The sequence below is a fragment of the Hemitrygon akajei genome, chromosome 10, assembly GCF_048418815.1.
Source record: "Hemitrygon akajei chromosome 10, sHemAka1.3, whole genome shotgun sequence".
NCBI lineage: Eukaryota > Metazoa > Chordata > Chondrichthyes > Myliobatiformes > Dasyatidae > Hemitrygon > Hemitrygon akajei.
This window is the reverse complement of record NC_133133.1, coordinates 117,647,342-117,673,509: the sequence shown is the minus strand read 5'-3', so window position 1 is coordinate 117,673,509 and position 26,168 is coordinate 117,647,342. Positions and strand designations below refer to the sequence as shown.

At 41.3% G+C, this 26,168-nt stretch overlaps 1 protein-coding gene across 2 annotated transcripts in view; it reads right to left on the bottom strand.

Annotated features, from left to right (window-relative positions):
- glt8d2 (glycosyltransferase 8 domain containing 2) overlaps positions 1 to 26,168 on the bottom strand; it is a 46,422-nt gene that overhangs the window by 19,844 nt on the left and 410 nt on the right. Inside the window, exons 1-4 of one of the 2 annotated variants that reach the window (XM_073058815.1) lie at positions 12,303 to 12,500; positions 4,976 to 5,026; positions 2,796 to 2,888; positions 336 to 549 (exon numbers count right to left, since the gene is read on the bottom strand). In XM_073058815.1, the coding sequence (XP_072914916.1) occupies positions 336 to 549; positions 2,796 to 2,888; positions 4,976 to 4,994 (326 nt within the window). In that variant the 5' untranslated portion in view covers positions 4,995 to 5,026; positions 12,303 to 12,500. Of the gene's footprint in view, positions 1 to 335; positions 550 to 2,795; positions 2,889 to 4,975; positions 5,027 to 12,302; positions 12,501 to 26,168 lie in introns of those variants that run through there. The other variant, XM_073058817.1, reaches the window with a different exon arrangement.

Here is a 26,168-nt window from a genome sequence, read left to right as displayed (position 1 = left end):
CTATACTGTAAATCGCTGTGCTGACCTCTATGTTACCGTGCTGTCCCAATTTAATAAGAGCATTAGGAGCAGGTGTAGGTCACACAACCCCTCAGTCTTGCTCCACTATTTTATCTTTGGTCTTGACTTTGGTCTTGACTTCTCTTTTCTGGACAATTAACACAGGGTTCAAGAGAAATCTGAGTCAAATAAACTCAAAGGGACTTCAGTTACAGCTCTATGGAGCAGGGGGTTCCAAAGATTTGCCACTTCTAAGAATTTCCACCCTTGCTTTAGTTTTAAATGGAGACAGTGCAGAATTGATCTAAAATAAGCATCTGATACAGTAATGTTACCTTAGATGGCCAAGAGAGTTTCTCAGGGTGATTATGTAGAAGAAGACATTGGCCTTGGTGTTACTGTAGATGCTATTAATTGTTGCTATTGTTCCTCCCATTCGATCCTCTGCAGCACATATTATGATAGGTATTAGATCTTCTACAGAATCACCTTTGCTTTTCTCTGCTGTATGGACTGGACTATGTGGGGTCTGAGAACCCAGTTCTTCAGCTGATGGTAAAAGCACAATTAGTTTTCATGAAGAGAGAAAAGTGGAGATAAACTTATTAATCCCACAAAATGGCACAGCTCCATAACCCAGTGAACAACCAACTCAATCCAATGGGTCCAATAGCTCTTTGCCTGTGGCGTGCCTACTACCTTATAAATTCAACCAACCATTGCCCTTCATTTCTTTCTCCTTCATATGCTCACGGAGTGAAGTACAGAGGCATCCAGATGTTCTTGAGCATAGAACGTTTTTGAGAGAAGGAGGATGAGAGGCGACTTGATAGAGGTCTATAATATGATAAGATGCATAGAGTGGAGAGCCAGTACCTTCTCCCAGTGGCTAATATGAGATGACATACACTCAATAGCTACTTTATTAGGTACCTCCTGTGCCTATTAAAGTGACCACTGAGAGTATATTTGTGGTTTTCTGCTGCTGTAACCCATCCACTTCAAGGTTCGATGTGTTGAGCATTCAGAGATGCTCTTCTGCACACCACTGTTGTAACGTGTGGTTACTTGAGTTACTGTCACCTTCCTGTCAGTCTGAACCAGTCTGGACTGTCTGAACCAGTCTATCCATTTTCCTCTGACCTCTCTCATTAGCAAGGCATTTTCACCCACAGAACTGCCACTCACTGGATGTTTTTTTTTGTTTTTCACACCATTGTCCAGTAAACTCTAGGAACTGTTATGCTTGACAATCCCAGGAAATCAGCAGTTTCTAAGGTACTCAGATCACCGTGTCTGGCACCATCAATTATTCCATGGTCAAAGTCATTTAGATAAAATTTCTTCCCCATGCTGATGTTTGGTCTGAACCATAGCTCAACCTCTTGCACATCTGCATGCTTTAATGCAATGAGTTGCTGCCACATGATTGGCTGATTAACAAGCAGGTGTACAGATGAACCTAACAACACGGCCACTGACGTATCTGTGTTTATCTGTACTAAAGTGCATGCTCTTGTTCTTGTACCTTGTATCAATTTAGGCATCTTGGACTTTCAAAACTGACACCAGTGTCACAGTAACATTTACTTTAATGCTAAAACATACATTTTTATGGTTCCGGCTTGTCCCAACACATCTTAAAGCCAAAATGTTCAAAGGAATATTATGAACTTGCAATGTGATTTCTTAGAACATAGAACATATATACAGTACAATACAATACACACCCTTCAGCTCACAGTCTTTTCACGTACTCCAAGATCAATCAAACCAGCTTAACTCTCCATTTTTCTATCATCCATGTGCCTATCCAAGAGTTTCTTAAATGATCCTTCGGTATCAGCCTTTACCACCACCCCGGCGGGCAGTTAATGCACACACCACTCTCTGTGTAAAGACCCTACCTCTGACATCCTCCAATCAGCCTCATATTAGCCATTTCCACCCTAGGGAAAAGGCTCTGGCTGTCCACTCTCACAATGCCTCTTATCATCACGTATACCCCTATCACATCTTCATATCAAACACCAGTGAGATAGAAACAGGGTACTGGTTGAGGGATAAATATTGGTCATGATACCAGTGATAAATCTCTCCGCTATTTTTTAAAAAGTACAGTAGTGCCATAAGATGCCACCTGAAAGGGCAGGCGTCAATTGATTTGCCATAACATCTCTGACAGAGCGCAGACTCCCTCTGTGTTCCACTGTGAGTGTCAGCTTAGATTATTGATCTCAAGTATCTGGACAGGGATTTGAGCACAATATTCTGATTCCCAGGCAAGAATTCTGACAAATTCCTTTTGACAAAGGTATGCAAAGTTATGAGGAGTGTAGAGAGGGTAAATGCAAGCAGACTTTTTCCACTGAGGTTGGGTGAGACTAGAACTAGAGGTCATAGGTTAAGAGTGAAAGGTGAAATATTTAAGGAGAACTTCTTCACTCAAAGGATGGTGAGAGTGTGGAACGAGTTACCAGTGGATGTGGTGGATACAAGTTTGATTTCAGCACTAAAGAGAAGGTTGGATAGGTACATGGACAGGAGGAGTATAAGGACTGTGGTCCAGGTGCAGGTTGATGGGACTTGGCAGAATAATCGTTCAACAAAGACCAGACGGGCCAAAGGACCAGCTTCTGTGCCTAGTGCTCTAGGATTCTAGGACTCTTTAAGGAAAAAATCCCATCAATTCATATAATGCATCTCATGTCAAATGGCTTCAAAGTTAAAATACATCCATCATCCAACCATATCAAGCTGGAACCATTCCCTCTACACAAGAGAAGATTGCTCACCTGTCTCTTCCTCGTAGAGCGGCGTGTTGTGAAATTTGTTATATAGCACCAGGCAAAATGTCAGAATAACTAAGAGTAGTAAACCCTGATTAACTGGAAAGTCAAAATCAAATGAAAAAGAAACAAGGTATTAACAAGTTGAACAGTGATTTTAAGAAGGAGACATCTAAAGAGAAATAACAGCAACTCACAAGATAAACTATTGATTATAAACAAAGTGCTTCATTGAGAAAAGCTTATTTAAAACACATACTGAAATATTATTTTTACTTAATTTTAGTTCAATTAGGCAATTAAGATACAAAAGTTAAAAGACCTCCTGCACACCAGAGCAACTCGCACCATACTGGAGGAACTCAACAGGTCAGTCAACATCTATGGAGACGTTTTGGGCCAAGACCCTTCACCAGGAGTCAGTCAGCCCGTCAACTGTTTATTCCCCTCCATAGATGCTGCCTGACTTGCTGAGTTCCTCCAGCATTTTGTTTGCGTTGTTCAGGACTTCCAGCATCTGCAACATTTCTTGTGTTTATGATGCTGTACACCAGAAACTATTCCCTGGGGTTTCGATCCTTGGCTTTCCTGAACACTATCGTTGACCAAACAACGTTAGAGACATTAAAGTAAGAACAATTCAAAGAGCTCAGGAACCTCTAACTAATTTAGTGTGGCAGTGCCCTATGTTCTGAGATGGTTTATATGACAAAAAGCTTAGTCAGATACAAATGCAAACTGAGCCACACAGCTTGCCATATTTAGTTATTAAGTACAGCGTCTCTACAGGAAAATGGCAACAGGATCTGGACAGAACTCTCCCACAGAATTCCACAGTGATTAATGACAGAAATAGCTCACTTAGTTGTACAACTGGTCATGTCATCCATCCAAACCGTGGTCCTAACCCGTGGGCCCTACTGGTCCTAAAATGACATTGCACTTCTTTTTCAGTCATCTATCTAACCCATGGTTAAGTGTTAAAAAGTCTCCTTTCGGCATTGTATGAGGTTTTTTGCCACTCTTTCAAGGAAAGGATGGAACATTGAAGAGTACAGCACAGGAACGGGCCCTTTGGCCCACAATGTCTGTGCTGAACGTGACGCTGAATTAAACTACATTACTTCTGCCTGTACATAATCCATATCCCTCCAATCCCTGCAGATTCACGTGTCTGGCTAACAATCTCTTAAACACCACTATCGTTTCTGCTTCCACCACAACTTTTGGCAAACTGTTCCAAACACCCAACACTTTGTAAGTAATAAACTTGCTTTAACTTTTTCCCCTCTCACTTTAAACATAAGTCATTTAACACTTGGCGATTCTACCTAGGAAAAAGATTCTGATTGTCTATCCTGTCTATGCCCTTCATAATTTTATAAACTTCTAACAAGTCTCCCCAAGCCTCCAACGCTCTACAGAAAACCACCCAAGTTTGTCTAACCTCTCCTTATAAATTAAGAATTCTGGTGAACCTCTTCTACAGTTTTTCCAAAACCTTCACATCCTTCCTGTAACAGGCAACCAGAATTGCACACACTTGCTCACAGGATTATGCAAAGATAAAGGAGATATTGTATGAGACATTGTTATTGCTTATTGGAATCTGATGTGGCTTTCATCTGATCCCAGACCCACAGTAACTTTGTAACCTGCCTTCAGTTAAAAGCCAAGCAGGGATGGCTCATAATCATTAGGGTAGTATAGCGGTTAGTGTAACGCTATTACAGCTCGGGGAGTCCCCAAGTTCACTGTTCAATTCCAGCGCGGTTCTGTAAGGAGTCTCTGTACGTCCTCCCTCCGGAATGTGTGGGCTTTCTCTGGGTGCTCTGGTTTCCTCCGACACTCCAAAGACATACCATCTAGGTTAATTGGTCATTGTAAATTGTCCCGTGGTTAGGTTAGGGTTAGTCGGGTTTGTCGGGCGTTTCTGGGGTGTCGTGGCTCAAAGGGCCAGAAAGGCCTCACCTGCGCTGAATCGATAAATAAATAAATAATACCTAGTCCTGATAAAAGGTTATTATCCTGACACATTAACCATGTTTCCCACTCCATAGAAGCTGCCTGACGTGCCAAGTACTCTCAGCACTTCCTGCTTCTATTTCTAACCTTCAGTGTCTGAAGGGCATTTGACTTTGTACTAAACCAATACCAGAAGTCAAAAGTAAAAGTATCGAACTTACTTTTTCTAATTAATGCCATTGGTTTTCCTGTAACCTCACGAATGCAAAAATCTAGAGAGATAGGAAGGCAGAGGGAGACATTTAACAACAGTTAGCTTGAGAAATTAGATTTGTGTGCCACAGTAGAGTGGTGGTTAGTGCAAGGTTATTACAGCTCGAGTGTTTCAGAGTTTGGAGTTCAATTCCAGTGCTATCTGTAAGGAGTATGTATGTTCTTTCTGTGAACTGCATAGGTTTCCTCTGGCAATCCAAAGATGTCCCAGTTAATTGGTCATTATAAATTGTCCTGTGACTAGGCTAGTGTTAAATAGGTGGGTTGCAGGGCGATGCATCTCACTGGGCCGGGAGGATCTGTTCTGCACCTTATCTTTAAATAAATAAATAAGATTATGATTCAACAAACATCAATTTAGCCGATGAGGGACAGAGAGAGTGAGAGATTCCAATCCGATTACAAAATTGACACTGCAACCACGTGCTCAGGAAGATCCAAAATAGGTTCTTTCAAACACCATCAAAGCATAACCACCAAATGCGCAGCCCATCTGTCCCGAAGGAGAGGAAGCTGGATGATTTACCTCATAGTCAACCTGCAGCTCCAGTTTGAAATCATGAAGACATTGGGGATGGGAGCAGAATGTGATCTGCCTGATGATGCAGCTGCATGCAAGTTTTTCATTGCACCCGTGCATACATGTACTTGTGTATGTGATAATAAACTTGACTTTGAGAAGAGGGCCATACAACCTTTTGACACTAATCCACCATTCAGTAATCCTCTATCTCATCTACTTTCCTATATGATTCCTTGAAGTCCTAAAATGTACAACCCATAGCATGAGACCATGACCCTCCTTTTAGTGTCTCCTGCCAGGGAGCAGACTCTCACCTTTGACCCTGTCAAACCCTCTACAAATTTGATATTTTCAATGAGATTGCTCCTCATTCTTCAAAGCCATGATAATACAGGCCCATGAGGAGGAATTGCTTTTGCTAGAGAGTGGTGAATTTGAGGAATTTCTTTGCCACAGACAGCTGTGGAGGCCAAGTCATTGAGCATATTTAAGGGAAGGTGGATAGGTACTGAATTAGTAAGGGTGTCAATGGCTGTGGGGAGAAGGCAGGAGAAAGGGATTAATAGTGTTACGTACCCCGTAACTGGGTCAATTACCAGCAAAGATAGAGAGGTTTCTTGAAGTCTGATGGTACTATTTTTAACAGTATTTATTGATAAAAGCACACAAAAAGAATATCAATGCAAACCTACAGATAATATACGTCATCAATACTAAATCTAAAAGTGCGGGTATAATAATAATCAATAAGAAATAGCTCTATTGTTGTCTAGGGGATAATGTATTGTCCGATGGAAATATAAAAGTCACTCAAGTTCATTCAGGCTGCAGCTTTTGGTTGGAGAGAGAGACGATGTTTTTAGAACTTGCCCGTTTTCCTTTTTATGATGTCGATCCTTCGAAATGTCATCGGTGGTGATCTCTTCTTTAGCTAAGCCGTCTTCCATGGTAAGGCCTCAATCCCGGGCAACGGGAAAGGACGCACGTGGGCCTTCCACCGGCTGTCGCTATAAAACGCTGTCACGGGATTTCTAGTGTTTCTCCTGGTGCGTCTAAAGGGGTTGTTCCCCAGACCTTCTTTTATCCTTACTCACGGGGTCTCAGATGTCAATCAGGCTGGAATGATGCCGCCCCTCAACCAGCCCACTTTTGGTCATTCCCTGAGAGCTTCAAATAAATAATACAGTGCTCAATACACAATTCTATCTCCAAGAGACAATGGCCGTTTTCCGTGGCTTTGTATCGCTGAGGGGCCAGGACACATTCCAAACATCTCTCTCTCATTTCCTGGGTCTCCTGACCCGAATTAATAGCGATCTTGCGATTCTCAAAAAGGAGGGGGCTACTTTGTACCCTTCGGCCCCTCAGAGTTGGGGGCACAGTCGTAACAATAGGAAAAATATATTTCCTTGACAACAAGTATACCGCTTTGGATACTGCAGGGGAGGAATGACCTAGCAGAGAAAAGCCACAGCAGTCAGGTCTCTGGCACTGAGTCTGGCTCTGTGGCTCAGAAGGGAACGGAGGAGAAAGGAGGTGAACTGTAGTGACAGGGGATTTGATGGTTAGGGGAAAAGTGAGGAGGTTCTGTGAATGAGAACGAGAGTTGCTGATGGTCTGTGACCTCCCGGATGCCGTGGTCAGGGACATTTCAGTTTGAGTCCACAGTATTCTTAAGTGGGAGGGGGAAGCAGTCAGAGGTCATGGTCCATGTCGATACCAATGACATGGGTAGAAAGGGTGACGAGGTCCTGCCAATGCGTTCGGGAGGATAGGTGCTAAGATAAAGAACAGGACCTCCAGGGTTATGATCTCAGGATTGCTACCCATGCCAGGTGTGAATGAGGCCAGAAATAAAAAGGTCATACAGTTCAACATGCGGCTAAGGAAATGGTGCAGGAGAGAGGGATTCAGGTTTTAGGATCATTGGGCTCTCTTCCAGGGAAGGTGGGACCTGTACAGAAGGGACAGCTCGCACCTGAATTGGAGGGGAATGAATGTCCTAGTGGGAAGGTTTTGCTAGTGTTGTGTGGGTGGGATTTAAACTAAAGTTGCAGAGGGATGGGAACCAGTGTGCTGGAACAGATCGTGGAGTGGATTTGGAGAAAGATATTATTAAGCCTACATATAAAGTCAGGAATCACAAAGTTGAGCATGCTGGGACTAATGCAAGGAGTATTGTAGGAAAGGCAAATGAGCTCAGGGCATGGATCAACATCTGGAATTATGTTTCTGTAGCCATTTGTGAGACTTGCTTGCAGGACTGGCAGCTCAAAGTCCTGGGGTTTCATTGCTTTATAGGTGATAGAGCGGGAGGGATTAAAGGGGGAGGGTGGCATTATTAGTTAGGGAAAATGGCATAACTGTGCTCAGGCAGGTCAGACTGAAGAGCTCGTTTAGTGAGGCTTTATGGGCAGAAATGAGGAATAAGAAAGGTATGACCACATTAAAGGGATTGTATTGTAGACCACCCAATAGTCTGTGGGATTCATAGGAGCACATTTGTAGAGAGATCACTGACTGTTGCAAGAAATCAGTTTAAGATCTTTTTCAACTCCATGCATAGATTACACTCTGATCTTCCAGAAGACCAATTTTGTCCCATGCTATCCTTTTGCTCTTAATGTATCTGCAGAAGCTATTGGGATTCTCCTTCACCTTGTTGGCTAGAGCTTTTAGCCCTCTTGATTTCCTTCTTAAGTGTTCTCTTGCATTCCTTAAGATTTAAATTTTCCACACATTGACTGGGACTCTCATACTATAAAAGGGCAGGTTGGGAAAGAGTTTGTCAAATGTGTTCAGGAAAGTTTTCTTTAATCAGTACATAGAAGTCCAAACTAGAGAGAGTGTGATACTAGATCTACTATTAGGGAATGAGACAGGGCAGGTGACAGAAATTTGTGTAGGATAATATTTTGTACCTGGTAACCATAATGCCATTAGTTTCAAGGTAATTATGGAAAAGGATAGGCCTGGTCCTCATGTTCAGATTCTAAGTTGGAGAAAGGCCAATTTTGATAGTATCATAAAGAATCTGGCAAGTGTGGATAGGGACAGGTTGTTTTCTGGCAAAGGTGTACTTGGTAAATAGGAGGTCTTCAAAAGTGAAATTTTGAGAACACAAAGATAACAAGTTTAGGGAACATTGGTTTTCAAGAGATATTGAGGCCCTGATTAAGAAAAAGAAGGATGTGCGTAGCAGGTATAGGCAGGTAGGAACAAATGAGGTACTTGAAGAGTATAAGAAATGAAGGGAACACTTAAGAAGGAAATTAAGAGGGCTAAAAGCAACACTGTAACTCTAGTAGACAAGGTGAAGGAGAATCCCAATGGCTTCTACAGATATGTTAAGAGCAAAAGGATATCAAGAGACAAAATTGGTCCTCTGGAAGATCAGAATGGTAATCTATGGGTGGAGCTGAAAGAGGTGGGGGAGATCTTAAATTGTTTTTTTGCATCTGTAGTTACTCAGGAGATGGACAGAAGTGAGGCAAAGCAGCAGTGAAGTCATAGACCCTGTACAGATGACAGAGAATGAGGTGTTTGCTATCTTGAGGCAAATTAGTATGGATAAATCTCCAGGGGCCTGACAAGGTGCTCACTCGGACCCCGTGGGAGGCTACTGAAGAAATAACAGAGCCCTGGCAGAGGTATTTAAAACATCCTTAGCCACAGGTGAGGTGCCGGAGGACAGTTAATGTTGGTCCATTGTTTAAGAAAGGCTCTAAGAATAAACAAGGAATTTATAGACTGGTGAACCTGACATCAGCAGTGGGAAACTTATAGCAAGGTATTCTAAAGTATCATACTAGTGGATTGGTTTTGACTAGAATCAACTCCTGCCTAAGCAAGGACCTGGACCTACTGCAATTTGCCTGTTGCCACAGTAGGTCTACGGTGGTTGCAATCTCATTGGCTCTTCACATGGTCTTGCATCATCTGGACAATTTTGATGCTTGTATCAGGCTGCTGTTTATTGACTACAATCACTCCTACAGTTCTGTTCATTGAGGGCTATGTTCTGGGTACAGGTAAATGGGACTAGACTGATTAATTGTTTAGCACGGACTAGATGAGCTAAAGGGCTTGTTTCTGTTCTGTAGTGTTCTATGACTTTAAATGAGAGATGATTTGGCATGTCATCTAAAACTTTGACAAACTTCTATAGATGAACAGTGGAGAGTATCCTGACTGGTTGCATAGGGGTCTGGTATGGAAACACCAATGCCCAAGAATGGAAAAGTCTATAAAACATGCTGGATACAGCTCAGTCCATCACAGGGAAAACCCTCTCCACCACTGAGCACTGCCACAAGAAAGGAGCATCCGTCATCAAGCCAGGTCATACGCTCTTCTCGCTGCTGCCACTGGGCTGGAGGTACAGAAGTCTTGGGTCCCACACCACCAGGTTCAGGAACACCTATTACCCCCCCCCCCAGCCATCAGGCTCCTGAACCGGCAAGGATAATTTCACTCACCTCAACTCTGAAATGACTCCACAACCTATGGAATCACCATCGAGGACTCTACAACTCGGGTTCTCTGTATTATTTATTTACTTTCTTCGTATGGTCTTACGGTATATTATTATTATTTGTTTTCTTATTTCACTTGCACAGTTTGTCTTCCTTCGCACATTGAAACTCTTTGTGTATAGTTTTCACTGACTATATTGAATTTATTTGTGCTTCTGTGAGTGATTTTCATGGCATTTTTACCCTGCATATGTATGTTCATGGCAACAATAAACTTGAATTAGAGTTGGGTTTGTTCTCCATAGAACAGAGGAAGTTATTCAAAGTTCAAAGTAAATTTATTATCAAAAGTACATATATGTATGTCACCATATACAACCAAGAAATTTGTTTTATTGTGGACATACTCAATAAGTCCAAGAACCATAACAAAATCAATGAAAGACAGGATGGATGACTAACCAACGTGCAAAAGACAACAAAAGAAAAAATAGTAAGTAAGTAAATAGATAGATAGATAGATAGATAAGCAATAAATATAATGAATATGAGATGAAGGGTCCTTGAAAGTGAGTCCATAGCTATGATAGAGAACATTCTAGACAGAGTGGATGTGGAGAGGGAGTCCACACAGTGGGGGAGTCTCGGACCAGAGGGCACAGCCTCAGAATAGAGGAATGTCCATTTAGAACAGAGACAAGGAGGAATTTCTTTAGTCAGAGGGTGATGAATCTGTGCAATTCTTTGCCACAATGGAGGCCAAGTCTCTGGAGGAACTCAGCGGGCAGGCAGTATCTGTAGTGAGAAATGAACTGCCAGTGTTTTGGTTAGAGAGCCTTTATCTGGACTGAAAGAAGGGAGAGCCAGTGTGAAGAGATGAAAGGTTGAGGCACGAGTTGGTAAATGAAAGATGGATCCAGGTGAGGAGGAGTGATGGGCAGGGGTAGAGTCTGCTAGAAACTATTCCCATTGGAGGTTTAGAGGGAATGGAAGTGAATGCCAAGTGGACTCCTACCACCCTTAACTATCCTGAAGATAGTTATTTGTCACATGTACATCGAAACTTACAGTGAAATTCATGGTTTTCATCCGCAATTAACATCCGAGGATGTGCTGCACCAGCTGTAAACATCGCTGGGCTTCCAGAACCAACGCAACATGCCCACAATTTACAAACCCTTACGAACCCCTGCTTCTTTGGAATGTGGGAGGAAACCCATTCGGTCACAGGGAGAAGATACAAACTCCGTACAGACAGCGGCAGGAACTGAACCTGGATCGATGGCACTGTAAAGTGCTGCGCTAGCCACTGCGCTGCCGTGACATCTGTAAATTATTAATCAGGTGCAATCGGAGTCATAAAGAGATAAAGCTGGTCCTTTGGTTGACTGAGCCTATATGCGCCATCGAGCACCTAGTTCCACTCAATCTCCAATAACTTCGTTCGGTATTCTCCGAATTCTCATCGCTTCCCCATCCCCCATCAACACCTTCTCTTCTATAATGACATCAAAGTCCCTTTACTAAAACAAAATTCAGTAGACTTCCCATTATACTCCAGATAGCACACCGGGTGTAAACCAATCTTTATCACCCCTTCAGAAGTATAGATTAGAGAGGACGAAACTCCCTATTCTATTTATGCGTCAGACTTCGCAATGTGTGACGACGAGTTGACCTCAAGACCTCGGTATCTAGGGACACAGAAAACCGCAGAGAAGGCCTCAAAGATCAGGCTAGCGACTGAGCATCGCCCCTGTGAATCAGGCCCCGAGCACAGCGTGAGCAACCAGAGGAGAACGACTTGAAGTCCCACCTCGTCACAGGGACGAGACGATCACTTTGAAAACACAACAGGGTTTGCAATGGTTTACGGCGGGGACAACTCATGGCTCAACGCACACAAAATACATCTGCAGCCTCTTATTTCATGGCATTAATTTTTGTCTCATTATGCACACATCGAGTTTTTAAACATGAAAAAAGCGCACATTCCTGCTGTCTGGTATTGGGTAAATTATTTTGGCTGCTTGTTTTTCAGCTTGGGAGTAGATGGCCATTTCTATTGACCCGACAATGATAATCTACTGTCTAGCTCGGCCGATGTAAGTTCTGTTCTCTCCCAATGATTTATAACAGTAAATGTGCCCAGTTCGAACGAGGAAGCTCGGCTTCTTCACAAGTGAAGGTTTCAACGTCTCTCCGGCGAGGGAAAAACTATTGGTCCAATCGGACCACACGAAAACCCTCCGCGGATTTATAAACGGATTCTCTTACCAAGTCACAGTAGGACTACGATCGAATACATCGGTGGCAAGCTTTTCAAACAGTCTTTCTGAAGTGGTTCGCTTTAGGTGAACGAGACAAGCAGAAATAATAAACTTTTTTTTTAGGTCAGATTTGCTGATTTGCTTTCGCCTCCTTTCCACGCAGACAGAGAGGCAGATCCCTTCTAAATTAAGACCAGATGTCTGGAAAATTACCCAAGCAGATTCTGTTGTTCCAATTCACTTTTCTTTTCCTCCCTCCCTTCACAAAATAAAAATTCCATCTGCGGATTCAGTCTAATGGCCAACAGGGAGTTAATGAGATCTTGGCAAATGAATCCAGTTATCTCAACAAGTACCAACTATTAGATTCCTCGTCACCATAGAATACAAAAATATTTAAAGAGATTTGTGGTCATATTTATTAGATCCTGCTTTCAAAAGTTTCCACTGGTTGATAACTTCTGGAATGCATAGTTACAGGACACTTTGAAAAACAGACCTGAATATATATTAGGATCAACTTTATTGTCATAGGCATATCTACCCAGGGTATAAATGCCACAAGAAAATAATGTTCGCGGCTGCACATAGAACAATACTGAAACATACATTTGCATAAACTATGTACATTGAGAAAGAGAAAAAGAAAAAACTTTGAAACTGTTAACCTTTTCCCAGAACTTTTTCCAGTTCTGACTAAAGGTCATGGACTCGAAAAGTTTTTTTTAACCAAAATAAACTTTATTCATAATAAAAATATTTCCAAGAATTAACATTGTCATTCTTTACATTCAAAGCCAGTGCTTTCAGTACTGTTCTATTACATTCCTACACATCTATAACACTGCTGCCACTCTTGTGACCCCCTGGGATGATACACTACTACAGTAATTGAGGGGCTTTCTTTTACTCCAACCCGGATCCTCCCTCTGCGGTACGAAAAGAACGCTACACCGTGGTCCCTCCTCTCTGAGCCCTTGCGGTGGCTGCACTAGGCTTCAGTATGTCCCTCAGCACGTACTCCTGTAGTCTGGAATGTGCTACTTGACTTGAAAAGTTGACTCTTTCTCCACACAAGCTAAATGTTGCAGAATTTTCTGCTTAGTTCTTAGAACTTCCCAAAAGTACCTTGTTGCCACCCTGCACAGTAGTAGTGTGATTCTGACTAGGTATCCTGCTTTTAGAGTTATTGAGCAATACTGCACAAATACAGGCCCTTTGGTCAAACTAATCCATGCCATCTATGGGGTCCACCCAATTGGTCCCACTTTCCTCCCAACATTCCTCCAAGCCCCACCCTTTCATTTACCTCTCCAAGTCCTTCTTAAAGGATACTATTGTACCTACCTCAACCACTTCCTCTGCAACTCAACTTATATATTATCCACCCTGTGCACAAAAAGATTGCCCCTCAAGTTTTTTTTAAACTTTTCTCATCTCACTCTAAGCTTAAGCTACCTACTTATGTACTGCCTGAGACTGTTACCATCCACATTTTCCATGCATAACTCCACCATGGACAGTCCCAAGCCTGACTTTGAAAGGAGGAGGGTTGGGCATCGACAGGTCAGATTACCTATTATTTCTTAACTCTGCCACAGATGGTCCCAAGCCCGTCTGCAAAAGGAGGAAAGTTGGGCATGCGGCTAGCAATCCCATCATGTAAGAGTCCAGTGCTACAGAAATACCAGCAGAAGCTCCAAATACTTCATCTCTGGGAGAGGAAGGAAAAGATAGGGTACACCTGGGATAAGCTGAAAGATTGGCCCAGGACAGAGGATTCTGGCAAGCTGCTGTCTGCGACCTATGCCCCAACGATGAGCTTAAGCTAGCTTATTTATGCCTCTCATAATTTTAAATACTTATATGGCATTGAATAGATTGCTCCTCATTCTCCTATAGTCAAAAGAATAAAGACCTAGTCTGACCCCTTCCCATTGTCCTGACAACATCCATGTTAAACATGCTTTAAGTGTTGTTTGAGGGACAAGTGTAGAGAAGGAGCATTGAGAATGGAATTGGGAAGTCTATGCATTAGAAGGGAACAGTTGCCCTGTATTAGTGACAAAAGATGCACACCATCTCATAAACTATACATCCAACCTTGCAGTAGGACACTTCCTGTCCCACATTGGTTTTATTAACCATACCAGGAACCACAGAACTAGAATGGAAGCAAATCATCCATAATCCTAAACATAGCCAGGGTATCAGGATAGCTCTTCTCATTGATGAAATTGTGCCATATCCACCTGTGAGAGACATCGGGGCTTTGGTTTAAGACTTATCTGAAAAATGGTACTCCAATTGTACAGCCCTCTTTAGTACACCTCCACTAAATGAGTTCATCTGCAGAGTGCCAACAACCTTTCATGCAGCCCTTTCTCTTTCTCTCTCATTGTTTTATTCTCCCTTGCTCAAAGGAGTTGTCCCTTTTTATACCCTTCAAACTCCCTTACACTAGTACTTCCTCATGAAATTTCTATGCATTTGGTACCTAGACCTGCACAACGACCTCAACCTCCCCAGACAAACATGTCTATCACCATTATCCTCTATTATGGCTGTAGACCACAACTTTGTCAAAACATTGCTGTGAGCTGGTTCCCTGGTACTTTCTCAAGACAATCCTAATCCAAGCTAATACCATTTTGTCTTAAAGACTTCCATACTATTTTGTATGGACTGTATCAAGGAAGAATTACATTTAACTATTTCCTTACGAATTCCCAGCTTCTTATTTTATATCACTTCTCCAACCTACCCACCTTCCCCCTCACATGGTCTCACCTATCATCTTCCAGCTTGTACTCCTTCCTCTCCCCCACCTTTTTATTCTGACTTCTGCTCCTTTGCTTTCCTGTCCTGATGAAGGGTCTCAGCCCAAAGTGTGAACTGTTTATTCTCTTCCATTGATGCTGCCTGACTTACTGAGTTCCTCCAGCATTCTATGTGCTACCATAGTGTCCTGGCTTGTTTCTTCTGGAACTGCAAGGTGAATTCTTGGAAGATCGTGCATAGTCAGAAATCCAATCTACTACAGACCATGTTCAGTTCATAAGCATGAAACAAAGCTTCCAGTTACCCAGTTTAAGCCTCCATTTCAACACACTCTGGCCTTGATTCTGTTATCAGTGAAAAACTATCGCCACAGATTCTGCTTGACTTGCTATTCCGCATTTCGATTTTATATCAGATTTTCAGCATTTGCAGTTTTTGATTTACCACCTGGGTCAAACTTAGTCTTAGAAGAGTTGCTGGAGGCAAGAGTAGGAAAAGGCTGATGACTATATTCATCAGCCTACCTTACACATTTGTTGAAGCTGTAGATATACTCTGTATACAGGTGTGACACTGAACTGGTTGGTGACACAGGGGACAGCTCCCTGTATTTCTTTGGAGTATTGCCACAGGGTCTTCGGTAAGAGCAGAGAAGGTCTCAGTTCATAGGCTGGATGGAGATGCAGACTTCTGCTTTTGGATATCTTCTACCTTAGTAGATCTGGAAAATTACAATTTTTTTTTTGGCTGTTTCTTAAATGGCTTTTCAACAATCCCTTTAACCGAATCTGGCAAAATGTGTAGTCCAACTGTTTGTAGTTGAAAATTACAGTCAGGTTTAATAACAGGTATAGGAGTCAATCTGTATACCTAAGCAGTCATCCATCTGTTGCTTGCAAGCTGGCCGCTCGCAAATTCACAGGCCTGATAATAATTGTTTTTGATGTGCCATGGATGTTATTGTTAATGCCACAAATTTTCCTCCAAATCCTCTACAAACTCCTAAGAATTACCTACCAATTATTTAGGCAGGAAAAAACAAGTAGTTGATAGTAGTCAAATGACCTCATTATATATATAAATCACGATTTTGGTATTGGCTTATACATAGTTGCCACATGTACCGGGATACAGTGAAAAGCCTGACTTGCAAACTCTTCATACAGATCAGAGTGCATCAAGCTAGAATAAGGTAAAACAAAAATTATGCAGATAAAGAGCAAAACTACCAAAAATATGTGGCGCAGGTAAATGATAAAGTGTGCGATCATAACGAAATAGATTGTGAGACCAAGAGTCCATCTTATCATACACGAAGTCTGTTCAACTGTCTGATAACAGTGGGATAAAAGCTGTCTTTGGGCTTGGTAGTACATGTTTTCAGCTTTTGTATCTTTTGTCTGATGGGAGGGGGAGAAGGGAGAATGTCTGGGGTGGGTGGGATTTTTGATTGTATTAGCTGCTTTACTGAGGCAGCGAAAAGTATAGACAGAGTCCATAAAGGGGAGGCTGTTTTATGGGAGTTGAAAATCGGCATCCAATGCAGATTATATTCTACTTTTGACATTGTTCTCCTTTAAGATCATAATCTTATTCTTGCTTAGTATATACAGTACAAAGTGAGGTCACAAATAACCACCTCATATTCAATACTCAAGTTACTTCTGTATAAATGTGTTTGGTGGTGTCATTTAGAAGATGTGGAAGTCCAGTATGAAATATCCAGTCTTTGTTACTGTTTTCTTCTCAGAGTGTGTTTAGATACTTGAGATTATACAAAAATGGAAGAAAGATTTGCATATATATAGTATATTGCATATCTCTTTTAGAACTTCCCTAGTTGTAGTATAGCAAACAAAGTCTTCTGAAATGTGGTCGCTACTGTAGTTAGGGAAATAAGGCAGTCTATTTGCAGAATGGAAGCTCCTGTGAAAAGTAAAGATTTAATGATCTGTTCTAGTGTTGTTGATTTTTGGAAAAATGTTGGTTAGAAAAACTGGGAATGACTTCATGCTTTACTAGGTAGTATCAAGGCAGCTGCAAGCAGGCTTCTGCTTAACATCCTATCTGAAAGATGACACTTCCAAAAGCACACCACTCCCTCGGTGCCTCCCCGGAATGTGCTTAAACACAAGATTTCATTCCCAAAAACTTCCTGTGTGGAGGCAAAAGATCTGCTGTCTGCACTTGAACAACAATGTAGAAACACAATGAGGAAGAAACTAATGCTCTGAAACACATTTTATAACATTAGCCTTCAGGTGTAATTTTTTCAGTGAGCTGGATGTTAGTTCAAATGTTCTTCTAAGAGATTGGCTGAGGCAAAATGGGCTAAGCCTCCTTTGTTGCAGTGTCAGTTTATGGTGTTTTTGAAGATGGATTTTTGACCCTTTAGAATAATAAACATAGAACTTTGAACATGATAATGTAGTGGTTACTGCAACACCATTTCAGCTCAGGGCATAGGGAGTTCAATCCTGGTGTCTTCTATAAGTCTGGAGTCTGTACGTCCTCCTCATGGAATGCATGGGTTTTCTCTGGGTGCTCTGGTCCAAAGATGTACCAGTTAGTAGGTTAATGGGCCATTGTAAATTGTCCTGTGACTAGGTTGCGGGGTTGTCGGGTTTTTGGGTGGAGCCAGTTGAAAGGCCGGAAGGGCCTATTCTACACTGTATTTCCAAATAAAAATGAATAAACAAACACTATGGCTTAATACAGGCCTTTCTGCCCATGATGTTGTGCCAGCTTTTTAATGTATTCTAAGTTCTACAGTATCTAACCCTTCCTTCTGACATAGCCCTCCACTTTTCTATCATCCTTGTACTGATCTACGAGTCTCTAAAATATCCCTAATGCCTCCACCATCACCCCTGGCAGTGCCTTCCACACACTCATGTTCTGTGGGTAAAATAAATATCTTTGACATCCTCCTACACTTTCCTCCATTCACCTTAAAATTATGACTCTTGTATTAGCTATTTCTGCCCTGGGAAGAAAGTCTCTGCCTAACCACTCAATCTATGCCTCTTACCATCTTGTACACCTCTATCTAGTCGCCTTTCATCCTCCTTCGCTCCAAAGAGAAAAGCTCTAACTTGCTCAACCTCTCCTCAAATAATGAATTCCATAATTTGAACCATGTTACACTAAGGGACAAAAGCACAGGTCACAGGTGTTTGATAGGGGAACATGGATGGAAGATTAAGAATAGGACTAAGGATTTAGTACTAAATCTAAAAAAGAACCATGATCCTGCTCAATAGCAGAGATCTGAGACCATTATGGTGTACTGTATTTCTGCTCCTGTTTCTAATGTTTACAACTTTATATGGATTTATTTCAGTTCCACATCCTAAAAGTACACAGTAGTGATGCACCATCAATAACTCACGCTGAGACTTAGGAAGTGAGATATCGGCTTTTATTGACTGAAGAACAACACTACATCCTGGGAAAATGAGGGAGAGCAGCAGGCCACAGTCGCCTTTATACAGGGGTCTGTGGGAGGAGCCACAGGGGCAGTCAGCAGGGTCTGTGGGAGGAGCCACAGGAGCAGTCAGACAGGTATATCTAGTTCACCACAAGTAGTAAGGAAATTATCATTGAACATAGACAAGTACAGTCCAGTACAGGCCCTTCGGCCCATAATGTTGTGCCGACCTTTTGACTTACTCTAAGATCAATCCATTTATCTATCTGAATCTTATTCATTATAAATGATTTTGTTACATCCACAGTGCAATATCTGAAAAATCTTTCACTAAGATAATCTATATATTTTTTATTAGTAATTATTGTTTTGCTTTCTTTCATCATCCTTTCATATATAAAAAGTATGCACATTTCCTTTCCTATCTGAGGTCAGCTCAATCTGAAATGAAATTAAGTGTTTGTTAATAGTGGTTTATATCTAGTAAAGACCTATAAAATTTATTTTGAAGATGTGTTTTAAAGCATTTGAAAGAAAGCAAGATTATGCAAAAAACCCACAACTGAATTCTCCAAATTGACAGAATTGCACTGGGATCTCTGGAGTAGCTGGGTTTCCAGGTTTTTACCTTCTAAAACTATAGGATCAGAAAAAAAATATCACTTGCAAAGCAGATAATGGCAGTCTGGTAAAAATAGAGATACTTGTAAGCACAAGGATAATTTTAGATTTAAAAAAAGCTGCTGAGGAACTCAGTTGGTCAGGAAGCATCTGTGGAGGGAAGTGGATAATGCGTTATGTGGTTAAGTTGTTGAGTTGCTCCAGCAGTTTGCTCTTTGCATCAGATTCCAGCATCTGCAGTGTCTTGTGTCTCGATAATTTTAGGTACATGCTTAAACTTACTGCGAAATAGAATCCATAAAAAATTGAATTGTTTTATCCTTAGCATCTGTTGGAACTATAAGAATCCTTGGCCGTTTGGTTTTAATTTTTGGATTGATTTAGCCTCTGCTTGCTCAATTAGTTGCCTTTCCCAACAGCTCATAATTCAGGTCTTTTCATTTCAAGTTCCTTTGTAAACTAAAAATATTTTAATTATCAGAAGAAAATGGGACACAGCAAACAGAATCTAAACTGACATTGATAGAACATAGATGGTACAATTTCTGTTTGGATGGGTATTTTGATGCTTCATGTTTAACAGGCACCAAATAAACAGTGAAATGCCCAGAAAGTAATATTTGGGAGACAGAGAGATGATGCCTCTGCATTAAATGATAGGACAGATGAGCTTGTGGAGTAGACGCTAATGGAGCATATGGCCTAATTCTGTTCTTGTGTCTTATATCTCTTATTACAGAGATATTATGAAATATAGCCACAGGAAATAGTGTATATGTAGTACAATAAATAGGATGTATTGGCAAATGTATCAATTAACACCAAAGTTCCCTCTAATATTTTTACAGCTGAGTGGACCAACCATTGCTTTCAGCAGGAAATTTTTACATGGCCTGAAAACCACGTGATATTTTAAGTGTTTTATTTGTAAAATGCCTATTATGATGAATATTTAGAGTGAAAGTTCACATACTTTTAAATTTATTTATTAATGAAATACAGTACAACAAAGAAAATCTTTCACGTTTCATAAACTTTTTCTAATTGCGTTCAATTCCAGCTGCGTGGCAACAAAAGCTCTGTGCACAGAAACATCACAATTATTATGAGGCCCTGCGCCGCTCAGGTTAGAGGGAACAGTGCTTAAAACTAATACTAATAGTAAGTCTATTCATTGAGTGAGATCATACATTATTTGATTGATACAGCAGGATTTTACCAAGTAATATTTTCTGCTATATGGCACCTCTAAGACTACAAGGTATTAAGGAAACAACAACTTAATTCAGCATTTAGTTGCTGTTCAAGTGGAACTACGGCGTTTTTTTCTGTCACTTGCAAATACCTGTCTTTTTCTCAGGATTATTCAGGTAATCCTTGCAGGTCATTTTAGAAAAGACATCAACTCTGCTGACACTGCAGTGCAGTAATTGCATTGTGGCAGGGGACATCTTTTCAAAGTTCAATGTAAATTTATTATCAAAGTATGCATATGTCACCATATACTACCCTGAGATTCATTTTCAGGTGCATAATTTCATTCATTTGCATCGAGTACTTATTATCTATGCCTCAACTGAAATAGTAAAGGATCTGAACATGGTCACATAGCTGTCCGAGAGAGCTTGCTGCTATGTTTCCTCAATTACAATAACAGTTATAATTCATTGGTTCGAAACTCCTCTGAGTCATATTGAGGCCAAGACACATTTCCTAATGATTATTTTAGAAAAGGCAGCAGTTTGAGCTATTTTCAAGAACATTATTAAATCTCTCTTCAGTAAAGACACTATCTCTGCAATAGTTCAGATAAAAACAAAGGAAGTGCTGCAAACAAGCCTTATTTTGGTTGAACCTTGATTTAAAGACTATTTTAGGTTTCCTTTGGTACTGGATAAGCAGCCAGACTTCTGGACTACTAACGCAGAAATATGAGTTTGAATCCCCCCAGGACAGCTGGGGTATCAAACAAATCTGGAATTAAAATAAGATAGATAGGTAACAGCAACCATAAAATTACTACATTCTCAAAAAAAAATCAGTGAAGGAATTCTGCTAACATTTCCGAGACTAGCCTACCATTGGAAAAAAAGTTGAATTTCCCCATGGGGATGAATAAAGTATCTATCTATCTATCAATAGCTAATCTTCATCTAATTTGATTCATTCCACAGTATGAAGAATCAGCTGACAGCAAAAAGCACCTTGACACAGATTTATTCCAGCTGTAGTACATTGTGCTCCAGAACTATTGTAGCTGTAGCCAATGCTGGCATCGAGCCAAAAATGTGGAAAACATTGCCCAGGTACGTCCTGTTCACAAAAGGCAGAACAACTCTAATCCAGCAGATCACTCTCAGTCACCACGAGCATGCTATGCTGACGCTGGAATGTCTGGTGACACTTGTGGGCTGCCCCTAGTGTATTCTTAGGTCATGTCGGTTGTTAACACAGACAACTGTATGTTTCAATGTAAGTATTATAAATAAATCTGAATTATCAACAACATGATGGAAGCTGTATTCACTCACCAAGAACCTGCTCATCAATGCTCATTTTGGGTTTTGCTGGGAACACTCAGCTCTAGATCTAATCACAGCTTTAAACCAAGGAGCTGAATTCTGGAGATGAGCAACCAGAATCACATTTATTATCAAAGTCAAAGTAAGTTTATTATCGAAGTACGTATACATCACCATATACAAACCTGTGATTCATTTTCTAGCAGGCATTCACAGAAAAATAAAGAAATACAATAAAATTTATGAAAAACTATAGATAAAAAGATTGACAAACAACCAATGTGCAAAAGAAGACAAGCTGAGCAAATTAAAATACACAATATAGACAACAGACAGTAGGCGCAGGAGTAGGCCATTCGGCCCTTCTAGCCAGCACCGCCATTCACTGTGATCATGGCTGATCATACACAATCAGTACCCCGTTCCTGCCCTCTCCCCATATCCCTTGACCCCGCTATCTATAAGAGCTCTATCTCTCTCTTGAAAGCATCCAGAGACTTGGCTTCCACTGCCTTCTGAGACAGAGCATTCCACATATCCACCACTCTCTGGGTGAAAAAGTTTTTCCGCATCTCTTCTAAATGGCCTACCCCTTATTCTTAAACTGTGGCCTCTAGTTCTGGACTCACCCATCAGCAGGAACGCTTCCTGCCTCCAGCGTGTCCAATCCCTTAATAATCTTATATGTTTCAATCAGATCCCCTCTCATCCTTCTAAATTCCAGTGTATACAAGCCCAGTCTCTCCAATCTTTCAACATATGACAGTTCCGCCATTCTGAGAATTAACCTTGTGAACCTATGCTGCACTCCCTCAATAGCAAGAATGTCCTTCCTCAAATTTGGAGACCAAAAAGAAGAAAGTGAACAAATAATACTGAGAATATGAGTTGCAAAGTCCTTTAAAGTGTGTGATCATTCAGAGTTGAGGTGAGTGAAGATATACAGTCTGGCTTAAGAGCCTAATGGTTGTAGGATACTGACTGTTCCAGAATCTGGTGATGTTGGACTTCTTGCCCAAAGGTAGTAGCAAGGAGAGAGCATGGCCTGGATCATGGTGTCCTTGATGATGTATGTTGCTTTCTTATGACATGCTCCATGTACATGTGCTCAATGATGAGGAAGGCTTTACCTGAAATAGTCTGGGTCGTATCCACCACATTTTGTACACTTTCCATTCTTGGACCTTGGCGCTTCCATACCAGGCCATGATGCAACCAGTCAGGATACTCTCCACTATGCATCTATTGTTAAAGTTTTAGATGACATGCCAGATCTACATGAACATCTAAAAAAAGTAGTGGCATTGTCATGTGATAGCATTGTGATATGACAACACAAAGCAATTTAAAGTTAGTGACCTTCTCCACCTCTCATGCCCTTATGAAGACTGGCTCATAAACCTTTTCCTTCTTCCTCCTATAGTCGATAATCAGTTCTTTGGTTTTGCTGACATTGAGTGAGAGCTTGTTGTTGTGGCACCACTCTTCCCTCTTCCTTTCCAGTCCTGATGAAGTGTCTTGGGCTGAACCTTTGACTGTTTTTTTTTCATCTCCATAGATGTTACCTGACCAGCCGAGTTCCAATAAGTAAATAAATAGTGCAGAAAGAGAGAGAAATAGCAAGGTAGTATTAATAGATTCACGGACCATTCAGATGTCAGAAGAAGCTATTCCTAAAACATTGAGTGTGGGTCTTTAGGTTTCTGTACCTTCTCCCTGGTGGTAGTAATGAGTAGACATCATCCCAAACTTGACTGAGTGTGGCATCGAGATATCATGGTGTAACGGAAATCGAAGGTCATCATAAGGAAAATGTTCTGTCTGTCATCATTATCTGGCACAAGATGGTTGTGGCTGTCAGATATCAGCCTAGCCCCAGGACATGACTATATGTGTTCCTCAAGATTCTGCCCCTAGCTCAAACGTCTACTTCGTCAATAATCTCCTTTCCATAAGATATAGGAACAGAGTCAGGCCATTTGGTGCATTGAGTCTGTTCCACTATTCAATCATGGCTGAGTTTTGATATCTCAACCCTGTTCCGCTTTCTGTCACACGGACAGAGGTGGGACATTTGTTGACAGATGCACATTATTCAAACTTACTTCCAACTCCCCTGCAAATGAAACAGCCCATTCCTACATTCAGGTGAGTAACACTTACGCCACAAAAATGCCAATACATTGACTATCTCCAACATGACAGATTCAACCATGTAATGTTGGATTCAACAGCCAAACCCCTGACCATCTATATTCTGGGAGCCACCATTGATCATAAATTGAAATGGACCAGTCATGAATGGCAACACTTGCAGGCTGCCCCAGCACATCTTTAGGGTGTATTGGTTGTTAATATAAACAACACATTTCACTGTTTCAATGCATGTGATAAATAAATGAATGTAAATCTGGGTAGCCTGCGGCAAATGTCTTATCTACTAATACCCCCAGTCCTTTGATAATGGATAATGAACTGCCCATCTGCACATTTTTGGGATGTGGGAGGGGATTGGTGTACCCAAGGTGACAATAGGAGAGCACGCAAACTCCATACAGACAGCACTCAAAGTCAGGATTGATGCCCGATGGCTAAGTTTGTAAGTAAGTGGCTCTACCAGCTGTGTCACTGCTCAATGGCAGAGACTACTTGTCGATTATTTTACAAAGGACACTGGCCATATTAAGTAAGTCCTTAAATAAAACCACAAGGAGTCTCCTTTTGTAAAATAGTTTATTAGGAGACCAAATGAGATTGTTGTAAAATAGCAGTGACCAAAGTCTGGGCAACTTGGGCCATACAGTCTATACTGATTTTTTGTATAGAAATCCCATCAATGCCATTACCCTGCTCATTCCCAATAGGTTTGCTAGTTATTCCCTCTCAATCCCTATTACAGAATCTTCCTTCTGGTCTATACTGAATTCTATAACTTAGGATGCCTTGAACTGCTTGTCTCTATCTATCATCTGACATTAGCTCAGCTTGTTTATTTATTGTGGGATTTGGGAACATCACCAATCTGACCTGCTGGGCATGTCTCTTGCTCTACATTTCGTAATTCTTATGTTCTTTAGTCTGTCTTTGCTCTGTAACTGCTCTCATTCACTCATTGACCAGATAATCTTGTTTACAGCTTATTCCCATGGTCATCCTGGTCTCCTTTCGAGTTCAAATGAAGAAGGTTTTTCAACCTGTAATATTAACTCTCCTTTTTCCCCTACAGATGCAGACTGACCTGCTAAGAGATTCAAGAATTTTCTGTTTTTATTTTAGATGACCAGCATCTGCAGTTTTTATTTTTGATTTTCACTTTTAAAAGCCTTGATTGAAACCAATTTTAAACTTTAAATCACAGATCAAGTGTATTGTCAGAGGCATATATTTACAGGGTATATTCTAGTTATTTTTAAAAACTGCAGTTTATGCTGACAATTTACAATATGTATGAGAATCCTCAAATTCCCTCTGTACTTTTATACTAATATGATACAAACATCAGCATAGAAAAACAATATTTTTCCTTCAACATTCCATCTCTAGTAGTACTGCAACCACTCGAGATGATATTCTCCCAAGAATATTCCCTTAATGGACAATGTCTGTGCATGACTTTGTTTAATGTGGGGAGGCTGATACACAGGCAGCCACCACATGATCTCTGGGGTTCAGGTCCAGTGTCAAGGAATACAAGATGACAGGGACCCTTCACAGCTGCAGCTTCCTTCACCTTCACTGCTGTTGTGATGTGTCATTTTCCCCCAGCTCCAGCGCAGAGGTCTTGGTTGGATCAATCTTTGTCTCAAACCTCCTCAACTTTACTGCCATGGGTGAACCTGCCAGGAGCTAAACACCAGACAGCATCACTCTTGGGGTCTCAGGAACTCACAAGCCTCTCCACCATGACGAGGTGACGATCCTAAAAGAAGATTCCCTCTCTTTCTTATACTGATATAAAATGCTGCAGAGAATGGCAATATTCTTCCCTCATAGTCCCTCTGTACCTTTAGACTAAGGTGATCATTAAGGGCAGCAAGGTATAGATAGTAATATTCCACCCTCACGCACAAAATGCTGGAAGAACTCAGCAGGTAAGGCAGCATCTGGAAATGAACAGTCAATGTTTCAGGCTAAGACCCTTTTTCAGGACTGGAAAGGCTAAGGAAGAAAATGGGGGGGGGGGGGGAGGAAAGGAAGACAAACTAGGTGATAGGTGAAGCCAGGTGGGTGGAGGAGGGGGATGAAGTAAAAAGCTGAAGAAGATTGGGGGACTGCTTTGCAGAGCACCTCCAGTCTCAGTGGCCATCCATTTTAATTCCAATCCCCATTCCTACTCTGAAGAGTCAGCCCATAGCCTCCTGTTTGGCTATGATGAGGCCACACTCTCAGGTTGAAGGAGCAACACCTCATATTCCAGCTCGGCAGCCTCCAACCTGATGACATGAACATTAATTTCTCCAACTTCTGGTAATGTGTTCACCCCTCCCGCCCTTCAATTACCCCCCCCCCCCGTCCTCTT